Genomic DNA, 19,416 nt, shown 5'->3' with positions numbered 1-19,416 from the left:
GGGTGGGGTTCTGTACTGCTCAGCAGCAGCAGTATTTGCGTGTCTTCTGACTCATAATGTGTCAATATCTAGCCTACAGTTACTCAAACATTTCCTCCTCTGAGAAAGAAGCTTAAGTTATGCTGCCTCACTCTCGGAGAACTTAAGCATTCCTTTAAAATTCTGGTGGGTGCAGGGTTTTGACCTTACCTTAGCATTACAAGGTCATGCAGGAGGTATGTGTGTTTTTCATTCTAGTAAACATTCCTCCAGCACTCTGCAGCCTCCCTGGCTGTCCATAGTTGCAGAACTGAAAAAAAACCCATGAGAGGAGCTAATGCTATGATGTCCTTTTCCTGGGTTTTAATGGAAGAACAAACACCCAGGGAGGCTTCGAAGTGCAGACCACCAGAGAGATGTAGAATGACATAAAAGACATTCATACACATCCCTAAACTCACCTCTAAAGTAGGGTAAAGGTAAAGGTAAAGGTACCCCTGCCCGTATGGGCCAGTCTTGCCAGACTCTAGGGTTGTGTGCTCATCTCACTCTATAGGCCGGGAGCCAGCGCTGTCCGCAGACACTTCTGGGTCACATGGCCAGTGTGACAAGCAGCATCTGGCGAGCCAGCGCAGCACACGGAATGCCGTTTACCTTCCCGCTGGTAAGCGGTCCCTATTTATCTACTTGCACTTAAGGGTGCTTTCGAACTGCTAGGTTGGCAGGTGCTGGGACCGAACGATGGGAGAGCACCCCGCCGTGGGGATTCAAACCGCCGACCATACGATCGGCAAGTCCTAGGCGCTGAGGTTTTACCCACAGCGCCACCCTATCAAGGATAGGGTGCAGGGATTTTCTTACACTTACCTTACTTCTAAAGTTAGGTAAGTGTAAGAAAATCCCTGCACCCTATCCTTGAAATTATCACACATATTTCCTCTGCCATTTAATCATTTTTGAATGCCATTTCTTTTCTTATTAATTGATGGAGAATGGCTGAAAAAAAGTGGGAGAAATTTTCAACAGGGCATTAGTTTTGACTTCATGAGTTAACCGCTGATGCGCAGCCGCGGAGAACTCACTGTACCTGAAAGTAAGCTGTGTTCTCCTTCACATGCTGATCCACACACAAGCACAACTGCTTGATCCACTGCCACTGGGTCTGCACTGCTGCACTGTATGCCTGTGAAAAAACAAACAGACAAAAAAGCGTTTTTTGTACAATTGCATACAACAACTACAGCCTGCTCAGACCTTTGCTGAATTTGCATAGGTGTCACCAGTTTTATTCATGCCCATTGTAAGACCACCCTGTTTGGATGAAGGGTAGTCAAGCAATATTTTAAATAAAGTAAAATTGGCCACACAATCAAGGCTTATGGTCAGGAATACAGGAAGGGGCAACTGGCTGCAACAAAAGGCTTCAAAACAGCTGTTTTCACAAGGCCCTCTTGTCATGCCAACTCACACAAAGAGGTTTTAAACTCTCTGCCTTGCTTACCAGGCAAAGCTCGCTCAGTACACCAGCTCTGGGATGCTCTCACACAATCCCAAAGGGCTGACTGAGTTCCCACAAGATCTCATGCAACAATACCCAAGATTCCAGAGTTGGCATGACAAGAGGGCCTTGCCCAGTAAGCAAGGCAGAGAGGTGAAAAGCTCTTTTCAAGCCAGGAAAACCTTGTGTGCATTTAATCTGTGCAATTTCAACCAGCTAGCCTTCAACCATGGAAGGTTGAAAAGGCACAAATTAATGTGCGGAAGATGCAGTTGTACTGAAATACATCAAGATATCCTATGAAGTTGTCTTGCATAACACACAGGTTAAAATGCTCACAATCATAACACCAAAGCATGCCTCCCTCCAAGCTATCTCTTACCTCCACAGTCTGCTTGGCTGGGTGATTCTCCAATGACAGTATCTCAGCTGTGTCTTGCAGGGAGCGAAACACATCCTGTTTCTCCTCTAGCTCCATTGTGAGCTCCTGCATAGCAGAAACACAAAGAGGACCAATAACATTCCCTATAGCAAAATCAGACAATAGGTTTGCCTCACCGTTGGTAGGCATCACAGGAAGAGTGGCAGGAGGCAATGCAGACGTGCGGCAGTATTGGAAACCTTAGCCATGAAACTTCACAGCAGGAAAAGGGAACTTGTGGCTCTCCAGATGTTGCTGGACTACAACGTCCATCAGCCATTGGTCAGGGATAATGTATTCTGTAGATCAGCCATAGGCTGGCCACAGCTGTTTTACAGCCCCACTGCCTGCAAGAACTCTGAGCACTGAGAGCAATTCGCATTTGGGCAAGAATAGAAAATTTGGGTGTGGGGTGTGAGAAGGTTTAAATCTGTTCTCGGCCATGAAGGGGATCATCAACTCAAGGTGATTGAAGCTTCTTACCATTAAAGCCTTAAATGACTGGGAGGCTGGTTATTTTACGGAGCAATAGCCTGCTGAGCCCCAGTACTTGCATCCAAGCTAAGATTTCCCTCTTTATGAAAGCCTTTGGGCTTGATTTACAGTGGTGCCTCGCAAGACGAAATTAATCCGTTCCGTGAGGCTCTTCGTATAGCGGTCTTTTCGTCTTGCGAAGCAAGCCCATTGACAGTTTAGCGGATTAGTGCTATTAGCGGTTTAGCGGCTTTTAGCGATCAGCTGTTAAGCGGCTTATCAGCGGATCAGCTGATAAGTGGCTTAACGGCTTAGGAAAAGGGGGGGAAGGGGGGGAAAACCCGCAGGAACTCGCAAGACATTTTCGTCTTGCGAAGCAAGCCCATAGGGAAATTCGTTTTGCGAAGCGCCTCCAAAACAGAAAACCCTTTCATCTAGCGGGTTTTCCATCTTGCGAGGCGTTCGTCTTGCGGGGCACCACTGTAGTTATTTTTTGAGTATGAGGGTTGCTTCTCAATGGGGTTGTTGATACTACTACTATTAATTCACGCTGAACAGCATTTTTGTTGATAACACCCCACCCCACCCATTTTTACTATAAGCTGCTTTGGTTCAAACATATAAGCAAAGTTGGATATAAAATTTTAAGGTAAAATAAAGTTTTGAAAACTGACGGAACTCACTGGCACTATGGGTGATAGTCAATTATTATTTTTTACTCAGAGCAGACCTACTAAAATTAATGTACTCATTCATGTTCATTCAATTCAATGGGTCTACTCTGAGAAAAACTTAGTTGAATATCACCCAGCAACTTGACCAGGGAATTTCAAAAGGAAGCATAAGCAAAATAAGGCACTTCTGAGAAAATAAACTGAAACCTGTAAGTTTTCCTGAACACAGAGCTTAATTGAGAAATGTGGAATTTTGCCGCTTCCAGAATACAGAACACCATAGAGGCACTGCAAACACATGGCCACATCCAGCCCCTCCTACTCACCGAGAAATAATTCTTCTTGGCAGCCATATTGGGATTATTGTCACTCCAGTCATACGCCAGCTCCTCTTCTTCCTTTTCATTGAGCCAAATTAGCTCAGTCGTCGCTCGAGACACAAACCCATACAAACTCTGGAGGTGGTGTAGTCGGAAGCTGGAGGTTTCCTGCAAAAAGACAACATACTTTGTTACATTTCCTGCCACTCTAGGGATTGTCTGCTTGAGGGCCTCCCAAAGGCTTCTGGCTGGCGACTGTGAGGACAGGATTCTGGACTTCAGGGCCCCCTTTGGCCTGAACCAGCAGCCGGGCTCTTCTGATGCTGACCATCCTCCTTCTCAGATGCCTTGTCAGAAACCCCACACTGTCAAGTTATTCTTCAAACTTTTTTTACATGCTCTCCTATTACATTTTACATGTGTGACTGCCAAAGGCATCATTTTTGTTGTTATTATATTGGCATGCTACTTTGTCTATTGGAGGAGGAGGAGGAGGAGGAGGAGGAGGAGGAGGAGGAGGAGAAGAAGAAGGAGAAGAAGAAGAAGAAGAAGAAGAAGAAGAAGAAGAAGAAGAAGAAGAAGAAGAAGAAATGTATCTAAACGGACAGCCCTGGCAGCAGCATGGCTTATCTGCTTTCTAACACAGCAATTACTGTTATTGTACCAGGGAGTGGGGACAGTATGATATTTCCCAAGGAACAAAGCAGAGGGAGAGACAGAAATGCAAGGCCTCTCCATTGGATCAACTTTAGGGTCCTCAAATTGCTGAACTCTTGCCATTCCAGCTGGTCATTACAAAATAGCAAAGGCCCAACTTATTAGTTACAAATAAGTTGTGCCTTTGCTATTTTTCCTCATTCTTTCCAATCCCCTTTCCTTTTGTGTTATAAATCTGAGGGCAGGAACTGACTTCATATTGATATAAGCCTTTCTTTTCTTTTGTGGAGGCAGTGGCAGTGGGGTGAAGCACAGGAGAAAAATGCTTTAACTAAATCAATGAAAAGACTGCATAGCAAGTGCTTCTTAAAAGGAGACTTTCTCATTCTTCTGCCACAGAAGCACTCCTTGAAGATGTGAGGTAGGTTGTGAACCACAAAACAAGGAACAGACAAACCTTTATTTAAAATAGATTGCACAGGAAGGGTTTCAGGCACACAGGCAAAAATTTTAAGCCTCCATGAATCAAGTTGCAATTTACAGCTTTGAGGGGCTTCCAACAACTTGTGAACTTGAATGAGGTTCCCTGACACTTTGCTGGCTACAGAAATCAACCCAAAATACAACTCACCATCAGTTTGCAGTACTGCGTCTCCAGCTTCCCCAGTGTCTCCGTGTAACTAGTGTGGAAATTCTGAGACATTTTACCCTTTAAAAAACAGGAGGAAGAGAAAACGAAGAGGATCAGAAGCAGCTCAAAAGTTACACGCCTAACTAGAAATGCCCAGAGAGCTGGAGGTCCTATTGAAATTCTCTTGTCTCTTCCTTATCTCTCCACTTTCCCAAATCTTGCATGCATCGTAAAATACAGAATCACAGAATTGTAGAGTTGTAAGGGTCATCTAGTCCAACCCCATGCAGTGCAGGAATCACAGCTAATAATCCCTGGCAGATGGCCTGTTGAAAGCAGCACAATGAAGTCTGAGCACAGCAGACTTCTATGTGTCCCTTTTAGCCACGGAACTTATTCCCAATCCTACTCAGGGCCCATTTCCACACTATCAAAACCCTCCACACACACAGACTGTCCCAAGATGTGTTTCCCCTTTGGAGCAGTGGTAGCCTAATGTCCCTGGACTACAACTCCTATAACCTGTGAATGTTAGTCATGCTTGTTAGTCATGGTTGGAGGAAGCAGATGGGCCTGTCCTTGCCGCTGCTTGCCCACCAGCTTTCTCTTACGCACAGCAACCCAGGTCATGTGGGCGGGGAGGGGGGGTTGCAGTGATTTTTAGGAAGTCACTAGCTTGCACCAGGCGTCCTACTGGGAAGATCCAGTTTTCTGAGTGCATGTTCTGGAAGTTGGGCAATAGGGGCAGTACAGGATTCCTTTTGGTGTACCGACCTCCCCGCTGCACCAAGGATTCCCTGTCTGAGCTGCTTCAGGTCGTGGCGGATTTTCTCCTGGAGACACCTAGTTTGGTTGTCCTAGGGGATTTTAACATCCATGCCAACACGACCTTACAAGGGGCTGCTCGGGACTTCGTGGAAAGCATGGCCTCCATGGGGCTGTCCCTGAATAAGTTTGGCCCAACTCATAGTCATGGACATGCCTTAGACCTGGTGTTCACCTCTAGTGACGTGGGTGATCTGACTCTAAGTAAAAGTGAAACAAAAGAAGTGCCATGGTCAGATCACTTCCTGGTGCAACTGGACTTCTCCGCGACCCTTCCCCTCTGCAGGGAGGTGGGACCAATTCGGATGGTCCGCCCCCGCCACTTAATGGATCCAAATGGTTTCCAGAGAGTGGTAGGGGATGCTTTATCCCATGTTGATGGCCTTTCAGCTGATTCCCTGGTGGCCCGCTGGAATGCGGAGTTAACCAGGGCTATTGACTGTCTGGCTCCGAAGCGCCCTCTCCGATTGCATGGAGCCTGGACAGCTCCGTGGTTTTCTTCGGAGCTGAGGGCGATGAAACAATCGCTGAGATGGCTAGAGCGTTGGTGGCAAAAAACTCACTCCGAATCTGACCGGACACAGGTTAGAGCTCAACGTCGAGCCTACCAAGTGGCGATAGTGACGGCAAAGAAGACTTTCTTCACCGCCTCTATTGCATCTGCAGAAAATAGTAGCAGGAGACTCTTTCAGGTGGTTCGTAATTTAACGGAACCACCTTTACCACCGGGGCCTTGTAAAGACCCCAAGATCTCCTGCAACGATTTTGCAAAGTTTTTTGCAGATAAAATCACTCATATTCGGAAGGAGCTAGACACCACCGTGGGAGCAGTGCCGGGGCGGGAGAGTACTAGAGCTCTGTCTGGTCAAGTTGCATGGAATCAATTTCAATCCGTTACCCCCGAGGATGTGGACAGGCTGCTTGGACGCGTGAAACCAACCACCTGTCTCCTGGATCCTTGCCCATCCTGGCTAATAAAAGCAAGCCGGGAAGGGCTGGGCGATGGGCTCTGCGGGGTGGTGAATGCTTCCCTCTGTGAGGGAACATTCCCAGATCCACTGAAAGAGGCGGTCATTAAACCGCTTCTTAAAAAACCATCTTTAGACCCGGTCAGTATGGCCAACTATCGCCCAATCTCAAATCTTCCTTTCTTGGGCAAGGTGATTGAGCGCGTGGTTGCTGAACAACTCCAGGCACGCCTGGAGGATGCGGACCATTTGGATCCCTTCCAATCAGGATTCAGGCCTCATCATGGGACTGAAACTGCCTTGGTCACGCTGGTTGATGATCTCTGGCGAGCTAGGGACAAAGGTGAGAGTTGTTTCCTAGTTCTGCTGGATCTCTCAGCGGCCTTTGATACAATCGACCATAACATCCTTCTGGACCGTCTAGAGGGGCTGGGAGCTGGGGGCACTGTTATACAATGGTTTCGCTCCTTCCTCCTGGGCCGTGTTCAGAAAGTGGTGGTGGGGGATGAGTGTTCAGACCCCTGGGCCCTCACTTGTGGGGTGCCTCAGGGTTCCGTCCTCTCCCCCATGCTTTTTAACATCTATATGAAGCCGCTGGGAGAGATCATCAGGGGGTTTGGACTGGGTGTCCATCAATATGCAGATGATACCCAGCTCTACCTCTCTTTCAAATCAGAACCAGTGAAGGCGGTGAAGGTCCTGTGTGAGTGCCTGGAGGCGGTTGGAGGATGGATGGCGGCTAATGGATTGAGGTTGAATCCTGACAAGACAGAAGTACTGTTTTTGGGGGACAGGGGGCGGGCTGGTGTGGAGGACTCCCTGGTCCTGAATAGGGTAACTGTGCCCCTGAAGGACCAGGTGCGCAGCCTGGGAGTCATTTTGGACTCACAGCTGTCCATGGAGGCGCAGGTCAATTCTGTATCCAGGGCAGCTGTCTACCAACTCCACCTGGTACGCAGGCTGAGACCCTACCTGCCTGCGGACTGTCTCGCCAGAGTGGTGCATGCTCTAGTTATCTCCCGCTTGGACTACTGCAATGCGCTCTACGTGGGGCTACCTTTGAAGGTGACTCGGAAACTACAACTAATCCAGAATGCGGCAGCTAGACTGGTGACTGGGGGCGGCTGCCGAGACCACATAACACCGGTCTTGAAAGACCTGCATTGGCTCCCAGTACGTTTCCGAGCACAATTCAAAGTGCTGGTGTTGACCTTTAAAGCCCTAAACGGCCTCGGCCCAGTATACCTGAAGGAGCGTCTCCACCCCCATCGTTCTGCCCGGATGCTGAGGTCCAGCGCCGAGGGCCTTCTGGCGGTTCCTTCATTGCGAGAAGCAAAGCTACAGGGAACCAGGCAGAGGGCCTTCTCGGTCGTGGCGCCTGCCCTGTGGAACGCCCTCCCATCAGATGTCAAAGCGATAAATAACTACCTGACATTCAGAATACATCTTAAGGCAGCCCTGTTCAGGGAAGTTTTTAATCTGTGATATTTTAGTGTATTTTTGGTTTTTATGGAAGCCGCCCAGAGTGGCTGGGGAAACCCAGCCAGATGGGCGGGGTACAAATAATAAATTATTATTATTATTATTATGCTTGCTGGGGCTGATGGGAGCTGGAGTCCAACAAATTCTAGAGTGCAACCCCTGCCTTAGAATGTATTTTATCCTTAGAGCAACACACCCCAGAGGCCCCAATTCAGCAACAACTGCATGAGATCTCCTCTCAGGAACATGAACTTAGTGGGGCAGAAAAGGATACTCAAGCTAACAAAAGAAATCCTGGCTATCTCTCTAATTCTACAGATTTATATTTTTGCTTCTCCAAAACCAAGTGTAAATAGCTTGCATATAAAGGACCCCAGGCCACCTTCCCCATAAAGTTGGTGACCAGCTCCAAATGTTTTGGGCTGTAACTCCAACGATCCCAACCATCATGTTTGTGGTGGTAGTTGACATCCAAAGCATCTGGAGCTGAGTGGAAGCTAGAGAGGAAAGGCTACTCTAAAGCAACCCCTTCCTGCAGCAGGAGGATCCTTCCTTCAAGCAAAAATCAGCTCCTCCTACTCCAGTTCTTTCCTCCCACATTATGCTCTCCAACAACACTTTGCTTGTCTTCTTTGGAGCTGCTCTGGAACCTCCACGCCTTTCTTGATGTGAGCTAAACCAGTCTTGCCGCCCTTCACACCCCAGCCCAGGTGTCCCTGCTTACCTCATACATCCTGGCCTCTTTCACACTGGAGCCTAGGTCTTCCACACTGCTGTGGACATGGCGCTGGACTTCCAGTTGGGATTCTACACTTGGCAAGTCGCTCCCCCATTCAGCCCTCTCCAGCTTCATCTGAAACCAGCACAGAAGAGGCAACCTATCAGCATTTCCCAGCTGAATTGTGGGCAAAAACAACAGCAGCTAACCCTTGCTTGCTGCAACCCAATTATTAAGAGGTAGAAAGCATCACACTCCTACCATGTCATGCCATTCTTCTGGAAACTGTTGTTTATCAAGAAATTCACCAAGGTGAACTGGGATACTAGCCCAAAGGTTAATACCCAAAAGGACTTTATTCTGCCCTCACAGTTGAAAGCAGTATGCCTCTGAATGCCAGTTGCTGGGGAGCACAAGGGAGGATGAGTGCTGTTGAATGTTGGTCCTGCTTTCAAGCTTCTCAGAGGCATCTGGTTGGCCACTGTGAGAACCGGATGCTGGACTGGATAGGTGTTTGGCCTTATTCCAGCAGGGTTCTTCTCATGGGGCTTTTTAAAAAATATGTAACTTAAGGACAGCTTCCTTTTCTGTGTCCCATTAAAAGAAACTGGGCACATGCAGGTAACTAAGTCAGCTTTGGACCGACCTCTCAAGGACACTCAGAGAGGCATTTGTGGAAGCTGCTCAAGAACATTAGCCAGGGCATAATTTAAAGCCAGTTTAAGACTTCCCTAGTCATTCCCAAGGAATTGTCTGATGGAGGACTTAAAAGTTATAGTACATTTCACCCTGCTAAACCAGTACTGGCCAATGGGAAATGCAGTCCAAAACACCTAGGCAATGTCAGGTTGGCAAAAGACAGTGTAAACCAGGCCTCCTTAAACAATAAAGTGATTTAAAGAATGAGTATTAAGTGATCACACCAAGCATTTGAAAACATCATCAGTTCTGCCCACACAAACACCTCATCACCTGAATTATGTTTTGTTTAACATTAAACAACACACCTGCATCTCTTCCACCCAAGAGAGCAACTCGTACACAAACCGGAGGTTGCCCTCATCTTCGGAGGACGAAATGGCCACCAGCTCTGCACGGGTCATTGGCTTCCGGAACCAGGAGGTAGAGGCAGTGGTGGCTGTTGTGTGCGTTCCCTTCAGCAAGGGCTCAGCCTTAAGGTGCCTGGTGCTCAGGGAGGAAGGCTGGACAAAATCCAAGGAAGAAGGGGAGGAGAAGTGCCCCTTCCGATAGAGGTTAGTGCATTCCAGTCTCAATGTCACCAGTTCGTCCTGAAGCCTCACAATCCTGGGAGAGAAATCAAGCGAGGGGGGGCAGAATGGAGAATGTCGATGAGGTTGTGGGATCACAAGGTCATTCTCCAACCAGGGCAGGTTCCTGCACACACGAGCCAGACACACCCACCATCACCACCCCATTTCTGCACACTTCCTCAGGATGGGGTAAGAGCTTTTGAAAGATGACCCAACATACTAATCTCTTCTGCTCCCCCTGCCCCAAATAAGGTGTTTCCCCAAGACATTTTTGGCTTAAATTTGCCAAACTCGTTCCACCACCACCAGGACTGCATTGACAATGCATGTCATCTATCAGAACTTTCTTGTTCACCAAATGCTCCTTCTGAGCCCAGCTGAATATAACCCACACCCTCATTCCTTGGCTCCACACATGAAACGCCTTACTTGAAGACCAGCTCCTCCAGCTGGTAGTAATTCTCATCCCGGAGTATCTGAACATCCACCTGTAGTTGGCGGATGAGCCCTTCACACTCCTGGAGGTACATGACGACGTCAGATTCATATTGCACCAACTGGCCTGACTCCAGGTGCGCTTCATCCTGGCAGGAGAGGATTTGAGGTTATTACAGTTTCTCACTTTGAAGTGTATTTCTAGGACAAGCAGATCTGACTAACATGCAGAAGCTCATATTTTAAAAGCAAATAAATAGCCATCACTTGCAAGTCCCATTGAGCTGAGCTGACATGATGTTGTAGAATATTCATGAACATTCTAGTTTATCCTTAAGATGTCAAGTAATACAATGTGCGCAGGGCATGAAAATCTAGTTGGGCTGCACTTGAAAGGGAGCTAGAAATGAGAGCAAGTTTCATGCCTGAAGTGGGCAGAGGGGCCAGGAGCACTTCAGATACTGGAGGTAATGAGGCTGGTGGGTAGGGTGCTGAGTGAGCAAAAGACAAAAACACAGAGGCTGGAGGAAGAATGGCAGAGGAGCAAGGCTTGTGGGAAGGATGGAGGCAGGAAGGAGAGGCCTAAGGAAAGACCAAGGAATACACCATCCAGCTCCTACAGATAAGAGAGCTGTGTGTTCCTGATAGCAAGGGGGGGATAATAGACAAGTGAGGAAGCTTTGGGAGCTGGAGACAGTGTTAAATCCAACATATTAAACTCTTCTAGCCACCCAAACCTTTTGTTCTATATGTGCATTTTCCTAGTTAGAGAATCTACAAGTTTTGTTGCTGATTGAAAGCTGAGAGGTCTTGACTGCCTTCATTTGTCATGTTGAGACCCTGCAGGAGTGGATCTGAGAGAATATCAGGGAGAGCTGAATAACAGAAGGGAAAGACTCACAGCTTGAAGCGTGTTCCTTGCCAGGGTAAGTTTCTCTTCGCAGCTGAGAGTCCCATTCTGGATTTTGTTTGCAATCTGTAGCAGCAGCTCCAACCTGTAGGAAGCATGTCAGTCACCAGAATTAAAACAGAAAGCCAGGAAAAAACTTTTAAAAGTGGAATATTTATTCATTAGAATTTATGTTTTATATATCATTGATTATGACATCTGTTTAATTGTTTTTAATGCTACTTTCTACATCACAAAGGACTTCATTGCCAGCTGGCAGGGAAAGGGTGTTCTTAGTCATCCCGTTCAACAGTTCACCACCTACCTTTCCACGGCTGGCCGCAGCAACTTCTCACGTTCCAGCATTTCTATGATGAGCTTGCCCCATTCTTCCTCCACGTCATTGGGGTGATAGCCCTGCGGCAGCTTAAAGCGCCCAAATTCAATCCAGGTCTGGAAAGCACAAATGGAGAGGAACTGTTTCTTCAGGCCCAGAGACTGGCCTTTGTGGACTCACTCTACCCGTGCCCAAGCACAAGCCAAGATGAGAGCCAACGTGGTACAGTGTAGTGGTTAGAGTGCTGGACTATGACCAGGGAGGCTCAAGTTCAAATCCCCACTCAGTCACAAAGCTCACACTGGATGAGCTTGGGCAAGTCTATGTCTCTCATTTTAATCTACCACAGTTGTGAGGATAAAATGGGGAGCAGGGAGGGGAGAACCATATATGCCACCCTGAGCCCCTTGGTGGAAAAGGAGGGATATTAATGTAATAAATAAAATAAAGATATGAGCCTAGGTAATTTCCTACTGTGATAGTCTTCCCCTGACTCTAGCAAATAAGGGAGATGCGACAATGGCTAAGAAACTATAAGACCAAGGAACAAACAACAATTTTTTTTAAGAATAAGGTTGGGACTAGGAAGGACAAAAACCAAAGAGATATATGAAGAAGGCTGGGTAGGCTGCTGAAGGATAAACACAAGCTGAACAAATGTGACTAAAGTCCACCAAACTCTTTCTAATGTTTAAAAGAACCGCCCGTTCATCCAAGAACCTGTCTCACCTCCAGTAGTTTATACAGATCCTCAATGCTTCGTTTTTCTTGCTGTTTTGCTGGGATCTCTGTTTCTTTGAAGTGTATGTACTGGTTATAAAGTGCCTGCAAGAATAGAGAGCAAAGGGGTCATCATGCAGCAAATCACTTTACTCATGGAAGTGGGGGAAATCACTTTACTCATGGAAGTGGGGGAAAGTGCAGCATCTATTAGCCCTTACAGTATTGGGGGGGGGGGGAGAAAGGTGTCCCATCCTCACCCACAGAGTATCCCTGAAGAATGAACAGACAGAAGGCAAAAAGAAATGGAAGGAAACTGGGAGAGATGCTCAGTGCTGCCTGGGTCTTTGTCATTAGTCTCAACAGAGATGCAAGGTGGACCCCAATCCCTGGGGAGCCTTAGTGGACAGATCTTGCCAAGATCTGGGTTCCAAAGTGATCAACATTATCTGTCTCCTCAATAGACTGGTTAACTGTTTTGCCCTGACTTGGCTCACTCACTTGAGTCATCTGCAGCTAGAAACACAGAAAGCTTCCTTACAGCAAGTCAGACAATCAGTTCATCTAGTGCAGTAACCTCTATGCTGATTGGCAGTGACTCTCCAGGGTCACAAACAGGCAGTCTTTCCCAGCCCTACCTGGAGATACTGCTGGGGATTGAACCTGAGACCTTCTGCATACGAAGCAGATGTTCTAATTCACAAGCTATGCCCCCTTCTTTCCAGCCTTCTGATCCACAAACACCTAGCATGCTCCTAGTATTTGCTTTCAGATCACTGTACTCTGCACTATGTGGACAGGGAGCCTTTTTCAGCCCAAGGGTCGCTTTATGAGATAACCTTATAGTGGACACATGCCACTAGGGGGTTGGTCTAGAAGGAAAAACAGGTGGAGCAACATGTATCATCATCTTCTTTTCTTCTTTGGCGATCACTCGTAGACGAGTAAGAGTGTCTTCCATAAACACGGTTTTAACAATGAGTCCGTAAGTGACTGTGGAGGCCAATTCTGGATCCACATGTCCTTCCACAGTGGGAACATTGGTCTCCGGGCGGGAGCTGATCACGGTTTGGATTTGCCAAGCATGCCTTCCTCCTAGCACATTTCTCCCTTGTGTCCTGAGTACGAGTGTCTTCAAAGCCCATGACACCTTTGGTAAAGACCTTAACCCTTTGCACAGCATGCTGCATTCCAGCCATGCAAAAGCCAGGCACACAAATACCCCTCTGTTCTCCACCCAGACAAGGAAAAGGCATTATCATAATCCAAGGGCACATTCCAACCAGGCAGTTGAGGAGGACACACAGATGGCACATGGGGGAGTCCCAAGGGCACCTGTCCTACACTCGTAACTACTGTCTACATGAGCAAGAGATTTGCAGTGTCAGTTCTGGATCATTCACCAGTGAGACCATTTCTCCACAAGTGTGACCTCCACACACAATAGAAATTATAAGATTGCTACAGATGACACAGGCTGAGAGGAAGAGAGAATCTCTCTGATCTTTTGGGGATTAGTGGCTCTTTGTACCTTAGTTGCTAAGCTTATCATTGGAAGTCAGTTCAGGGATTGTATGAACCGAACCTGAGCTAGGATTTGCCCCATGCACATACCAATAAATATTCTGATTTAGATTTTGAGGAAAGATAACAATAATCATTCAGTGAAGAGCAGAGTGGGGGGCTCACATAAGGAAGCATACAAGGCATGGCTAGAGAAAATGGATCTGAAGTTTACCTTGAGCTCTACAGGGTTCTGGGGAAAAGATTTGTCAGACATCATTATCGTGTGCTGCTTGATCCAGGAGATGAGAGAATCTATATGGTTCTGGTATTCTAACCACCTTGTGTCCACTTCCTACAGAAAGAGAGGGAAAGAACAGCCTTTTATGTGAGATAAATGATTAGGAAGTAACTGCTCTAAACGAACAGTAGACAAAATATTAAGCCAAATTGGAGAAAGGACGAGACATGAAGGTGCATGCTTTCCACTGAGTGACTCAGAATACTGTATCAGGATAACACCCAGCTTGCTGCCAGAGATGGTGTCCATCCAATTTGATATGGATCAAGGTCTCAGAGCCCAGCAACAGGGCCATCAAGTCCCAGGTCTCCAGGAATGGCCACTCCTTTAGTTTAAAGCTTTGCAAGTCTTTGTCCGGCCTTTTGCAGTAAAAGGACAACCACTTCCCCTTTTTGTGATGCTTTTTCAGAGCTACACATCCATTCAGGAATAGGATCCTGATCTGAAGGGAGAGGATTTTATGCCACCTGGAGATGGAACTTTATTCTCAGGGGGAACATCCTCTTCAACTGCTAGGTGTGGCTACCTGATTGGGTTTCTATTGACTTCTTCTTGTAATGGAGCAAACCACCAACCTCAACTTTTGTCAATACAAGCCCACCTAGCTTCTGTGTTGTCTGCCTCTGAAGGAACCTGTGTGTTTCCCATAAGGATAAAGGACAGACCTAGGTAATGGTGTTTCAACTTACACAGGTAGCAGAACAGCCACAGTCTATCTTTTTTTGCTACGCAAGGGGCCTCAGTACCTGATATCTAAACAGCAGGTACAGCCTCAGCTGACTGTCTGCTACTTCACCCCTCACTCCAATTTAACTCTTACAAGAGGCAGACTGAGAGGGCTTCACCATCAAATATATGCATTTTTCTCCACCTCTTTCCCTCTTTGTTTACCATTAAGAATTATAAATAGTTCTGGAGAACCCAAAAGCTTGCACTCAACTTTGTGACATTTTGGTGGGACATATAACGGTATGGTATGGATTTCTGAAGCATTCCTCCCAATACTGTAGAAGCACATTGTCCAAATTTTGATTAGTCAAGGTTCCTGTTTTCCCCCCAGCTAATTGCCCACCCGCTCATCCAAGTCAACATATGCACATTATCCATTTCCTGAGAGCAATTTCCAAAACATTTTGGAATGGCCCATTCCAAAACCCATTCATGTGCCAGGATGGTCTCATCAGAATGAAAAAGCAACAGCAAAGCTTACGGTGGCACTTATGCCTTCTCCTCCCTCTGGAACTTTGGGAAAGGCATCGTAAATTGAAGACACATAAGTTATCACAGACTTTTCATCTGGTGAGGGAACATCCACATCTAGAAGAAAGGGGAAAGAATGAAGCAGTCAAATGGGTGGACTGAAAAGAAGAACTGAAGCATGAAAGGTAGCTTTGTGTTCCTATTCATAAAAATACATCCCAAGAGCCAAACCACATAAAGATTTTCCTGGACTTTACAACTTCAATATTCACATATGTGTGTGATTAAAGGTTTCAAAGCTCTACTGTGGAGGAGAGAATACTCCTTGCACAATGAAAACAAGCTAGCCTAGAATTCTTCTTCCCTGGCACTCTGATTTTCTGAATGAAGAGAGCCTAATTTAAATTTATTTATTTTTAGTTTTGGTTCTGTGCTTTTCCTCTTTGATGCTGCCTTTAGTCTGCTAAATGTGCTTTAATCATTTCTATGCTTGTTTTTATATTCAAAGCAACTTTGAGCAGCCCTTTTTGAAGCAAAAAGGAGTGTATACATTTTTGCATAAACCACACACACACAAACACACATCCTGCATACACAGAGAGCAGAACAGATAAACACGCAACCCAAGGAAAGCAGCAGCATGAAATTCTGCTGAATGTTTAAATCAACTCTAAGAGAGAGCTTCAGATCTGACATGAATCTTAAGCAGAAGCCTTACTTGATTAATCAGTGCAAATCTATTTATTTATTCAAATCAGTAAAATAAATAGATGCCTGACAGTGTTTCTAGAGGTCCTACATAATTTGATCCTCTCTGCTGTACCTGTGCCTCCTCCTCCCTCCATTTCTTACCTTCACTCCACTGTAAAAAAATTAGGCTGTGAGCTCCTCTGCAGGCAACTACCTGTCCTTTAACTTATGCAACTCCTTAAAAGCACAACATACACAGAAGAGTGCTAAACAACAACAATTGTGCCCTATCCTAATCAAGTTTCAACCATTCTGCTTGCCATGGCAAGGGTAACTGGCAAGCATAGCTCACTGGCAAGCATGATCAGCAACAGGCCTTACCCCTGACAACACTGAAGTTGCAGAGGTGAGTGAGGATCACCTGGTGGGTGTGCAGCATTCCTTGCCACCTCCCTGGCTCAAATCTGGGAGGAGAGCTGGGGGTTGTTTGGCCGCTGTGCAACCAAGGCGAAACCAACCTAGCAACCCCAAACCTGCCCACCAACATTTCATGCTTCAGAGTGGGAAAATACTCTCTTTCCTGCCAACCCTTCCCTCTGATAGGGCATTGTGCTTGTATCTTGAATGCTGTTGGGTGAAAGTACCACAGGCACCTTTGGCTAGCAGCACCCAGTACAGCATACTCCATTCCCAAGGAAAAAGATGGATGGGGGCTTGGAAGGAGATGGACAGGAGGCTGCCGACTACAAGACTGACCAGCAAAAAATGGTAGATTTCCCACCACCAGCACCCCAAACTTTATATTTATTCGTTCAGAAAAGTATCAGAATCAACTGAGTAAACATTAGGCTGGCCATGAAACCATAAGAAGCAGGCCAGCATGTGGAGTTTACTCAGAGGCAGCCAGGTTGTATAGTGAAGCATCAACAGAATGCCATGTCTACTGCTCAAAAGTCACTGCATTTGCCCAGCTGACTTGCCCCATCATCACCTTCTGCATCCAGCAACCTGGTGACCCCAAGCCGCTCTGCAATCTCGAAGGCCTGTTCCAGATTATCTCGGCTGCTCTGAATCTGAACTCTTTCCATATCCACTAAATCTGGCCTGCAGGAGACAGGGAAAAAAAATGTGATTCCACATTTGCAGACTGCTGTTGTCAGAAACTTCTGCTACAGATAAACACATTCTAAGTGTATTCAAAATCAGATTTCAGAATTTAAAGTAAGAAATCTCAGTATTTGGGACTCAAACCGCAGAATTTGAGGATTTAGCATCTGCACATGATTTCATTTTAGCTTTAGAAGTTTTCCCATTTTTCCAGGTTGCCCTCCTAGCTGGGCGCGGGAAACAGACACGTACCTGTATCTGTGAATAATAGCATTGAACATCTTTCCATCACTCCAGCAGGATGAGAAATTGGTGCACTTCACTCCCACATAGCCCGCCGTCACCTTCTGCGTCCATAGAAGGAGCTTTTCTTTGGCGGACATGTCTCCCGACTCTCCACTGATGTAGATGTCAGAGATCTGGAAGAGAAGACCACAGCCTTGAAGCAGTCGTTTCATTTGGCAGAGCACCATGTCAGATGCAGTGAAACTACTGGGGGAAGAAGGGCTGTAGCACAGTGGTAGAGCAACTGCCTTGCCCGCAGAAGGTCCCAGGTTCAATGGCCCATGGCATCTCCAGGTAGAACTAGGAAATGTCCTCAGTCTGAAACCCTGTGGAGCAGCTGACGATCATAGTAGACCATACTGAGCTAGGTGGACCAAGGGTCTGACTTGATGTAAGGCAGCTTCTATGGCAAGGAAACACTTTGGAGTGAGAGTGCATGGTCAAGGCCGGATGGCCCTGCTGCATGTCAAGGTAAGCCATTGGCCTCAGGCAGCCAGATAACCAGCTCACCTTAGGTGCCGAGGAAGGTGCAGAAAGGAGAGAGCTTTCTGACTGGTTTAATTGCAGCTCATTGGTTGATCTTATCTTTGTTTTAACTGGTATAAAAGCTTTACATTTCATCTGTCTGTTAACAGATATTATTTTGTCATGTGAACTGGCTTGGGGTTCTGGCACAGGTAGAAAAGGGAGATATTTGATGAAGCAGTGGAGGCTAGTGCATTAGGGTGAATGATGCACTGGCTCAATAGTCTCAATCTGTCCTTGTCCAGCTCCCACCTGCCAGTCAGTTTACTCCTCATGGGTCTCAGGGCCACCCCTTGAAGAACTCAACAGGGAGGGAGATGGGGACAAAACTGGAATTTGTTGGCTCTGGTTTCACCTACTACTGCTCTCCATGCCAATGAGCACCAGGAATTTGGAAGGGGTGGTCTCATTGCTCATTGAGTCAGACTGTGTTATTATTAAATGTAGCTTGTTCAAAAGCTTGGCCATAGCTTCACGAGGCTAGCATGTTTCATGTAACACTTGCAGAAACTGAAAGTAGCAGCTATATTATGGCCTAAAATTTTTTATTTACCGAAGTATTTTTTAAAGGACTTTTCTCCTTGGTTGGGTGATGAGAAAGGCCAGCCCTGTGCCAGCCAGCAGTTCAGATAACATCTGTCCATCACTGAGCCACTGCCTGCCAATCAGGGCATTCCCCCTCCTCCATGATGAATGCAGATGGCTTAGCATCCCACCCATCCCCCTTCCAGATTCACAGACACAGAAGCAGCCACTGTGCTGTGCATTTCTGTGCAATCAGACAGATTAGAGAGAGAAATGTGCCATTGTGCAGCTGCTTGGTGCATATTCTTTATACAAACCAGCGTGGACACACTGTGGATGGAGGTATTTTAGATGTACTTAGGAAACTGAAAGAAGTGGCTAGATTCACCTAAAGAACCAATTTTGCTTGATGTTTCCATGGCCCTTGCGGACCCCCATGCTTATTTGTTTATTATTATTTTAAGTTATTTATAGAGCCCTCTTTTCAAACTAGTTTCCAAAGCAATTTACACTAACAGAACTGTAAAACAGAGCACTAGAAAGACACAGCACTATTAAAAACCACTAGTATCACTAGAATACAGTAGTAAAAACAGCAGACTCAATAATAAAACACCTTTTTTTAAAAAAAATTGCTTGTTTCTCCTTAAAAATGGTTCAGTGTTACATCTCAATACCTGAGAGAGAGCCAAGAGTTGGTCACAAACCTGGGTACAGGCTTCCATAGCTTGAAGTGTGCTTGCAAATGTAATGTATGTTAACTCTGTATAATACCTGAACTGAGCAAATCACAGTTATGGCAGTTCCCTCACCTCTCCCGGTTCTCTAGACTGAAGCTAGTCTTGCTTCTATTTCACTATATTATTTAGTTAAAATATTTATTAACTACCTTTCATCACAATGATTTCAGTGGGGGACGGGAACAAAATTCCCTTTAACACACCAAATCTATAGCTCCTGAAAACAATAAATGCATTAGCT

The 19,416-nt window shown here is 46.3% G+C and overlaps 1 protein-coding gene across 16 annotated transcripts in view; it reads right to left on the bottom strand.

The window, feature by feature from the left end:
* Nucleotides 1-19,416, bottom strand: part of MACF1 (microtubule actin crosslinking factor 1) — a 300,044-nt gene that overhangs the window by 150,584 nt on the left and 130,044 nt on the right. For all 16 annotated transcript variants that reach the window (XM_081870354.1, XM_081870346.1, XM_081870345.1 and 13 more), the window contains 14 exons: nt 17,353-17,519; nt 16,985-17,097; nt 15,314-15,420; nt 14,038-14,157; nt 12,309-12,404; nt 11,568-11,695; nt 11,255-11,348; nt 10,348-10,502; nt 9,655-9,952; nt 8,654-8,782; nt 4,655-4,732; nt 3,373-3,534; nt 1,860-1,964; nt 1,067-1,162 (listed from right to left, as the gene is read on the bottom strand). In XM_081870354.1, the coding sequence (XP_081726480.1) occupies nt 1,067-1,162; nt 1,860-1,964; nt 3,373-3,534; nt 4,655-4,732; nt 8,654-8,782; nt 9,655-9,952; nt 10,348-10,502; nt 11,255-11,348; nt 11,568-11,695; nt 12,309-12,404; nt 14,038-14,157; nt 15,314-15,420; nt 16,985-17,097; nt 17,353-17,519 (1,848 nt within the window). The remainder of the gene's footprint in view (nt 1-1,066; nt 1,163-1,859; nt 1,965-3,372; nt 3,535-4,654; nt 4,733-8,653; nt 8,783-9,654; nt 9,953-10,347; nt 10,503-11,254; nt 11,349-11,567; nt 11,696-12,308; nt 12,405-14,037; nt 14,158-15,313; nt 15,421-16,984; nt 17,098-17,352; nt 17,520-19,416) is intronic.

This window comes from Podarcis erhardii (assembly GCF_964252035.2).
Source record: "Podarcis erhardii genome assembly, chromosome: 7".
Taxonomy (NCBI): domain Eukaryota; kingdom Metazoa; phylum Chordata; class Lepidosauria; order Squamata; family Lacertidae; genus Podarcis; species Podarcis erhardii.
This window is presented reverse-complemented; position numbering and strand designations above follow the sequence as displayed.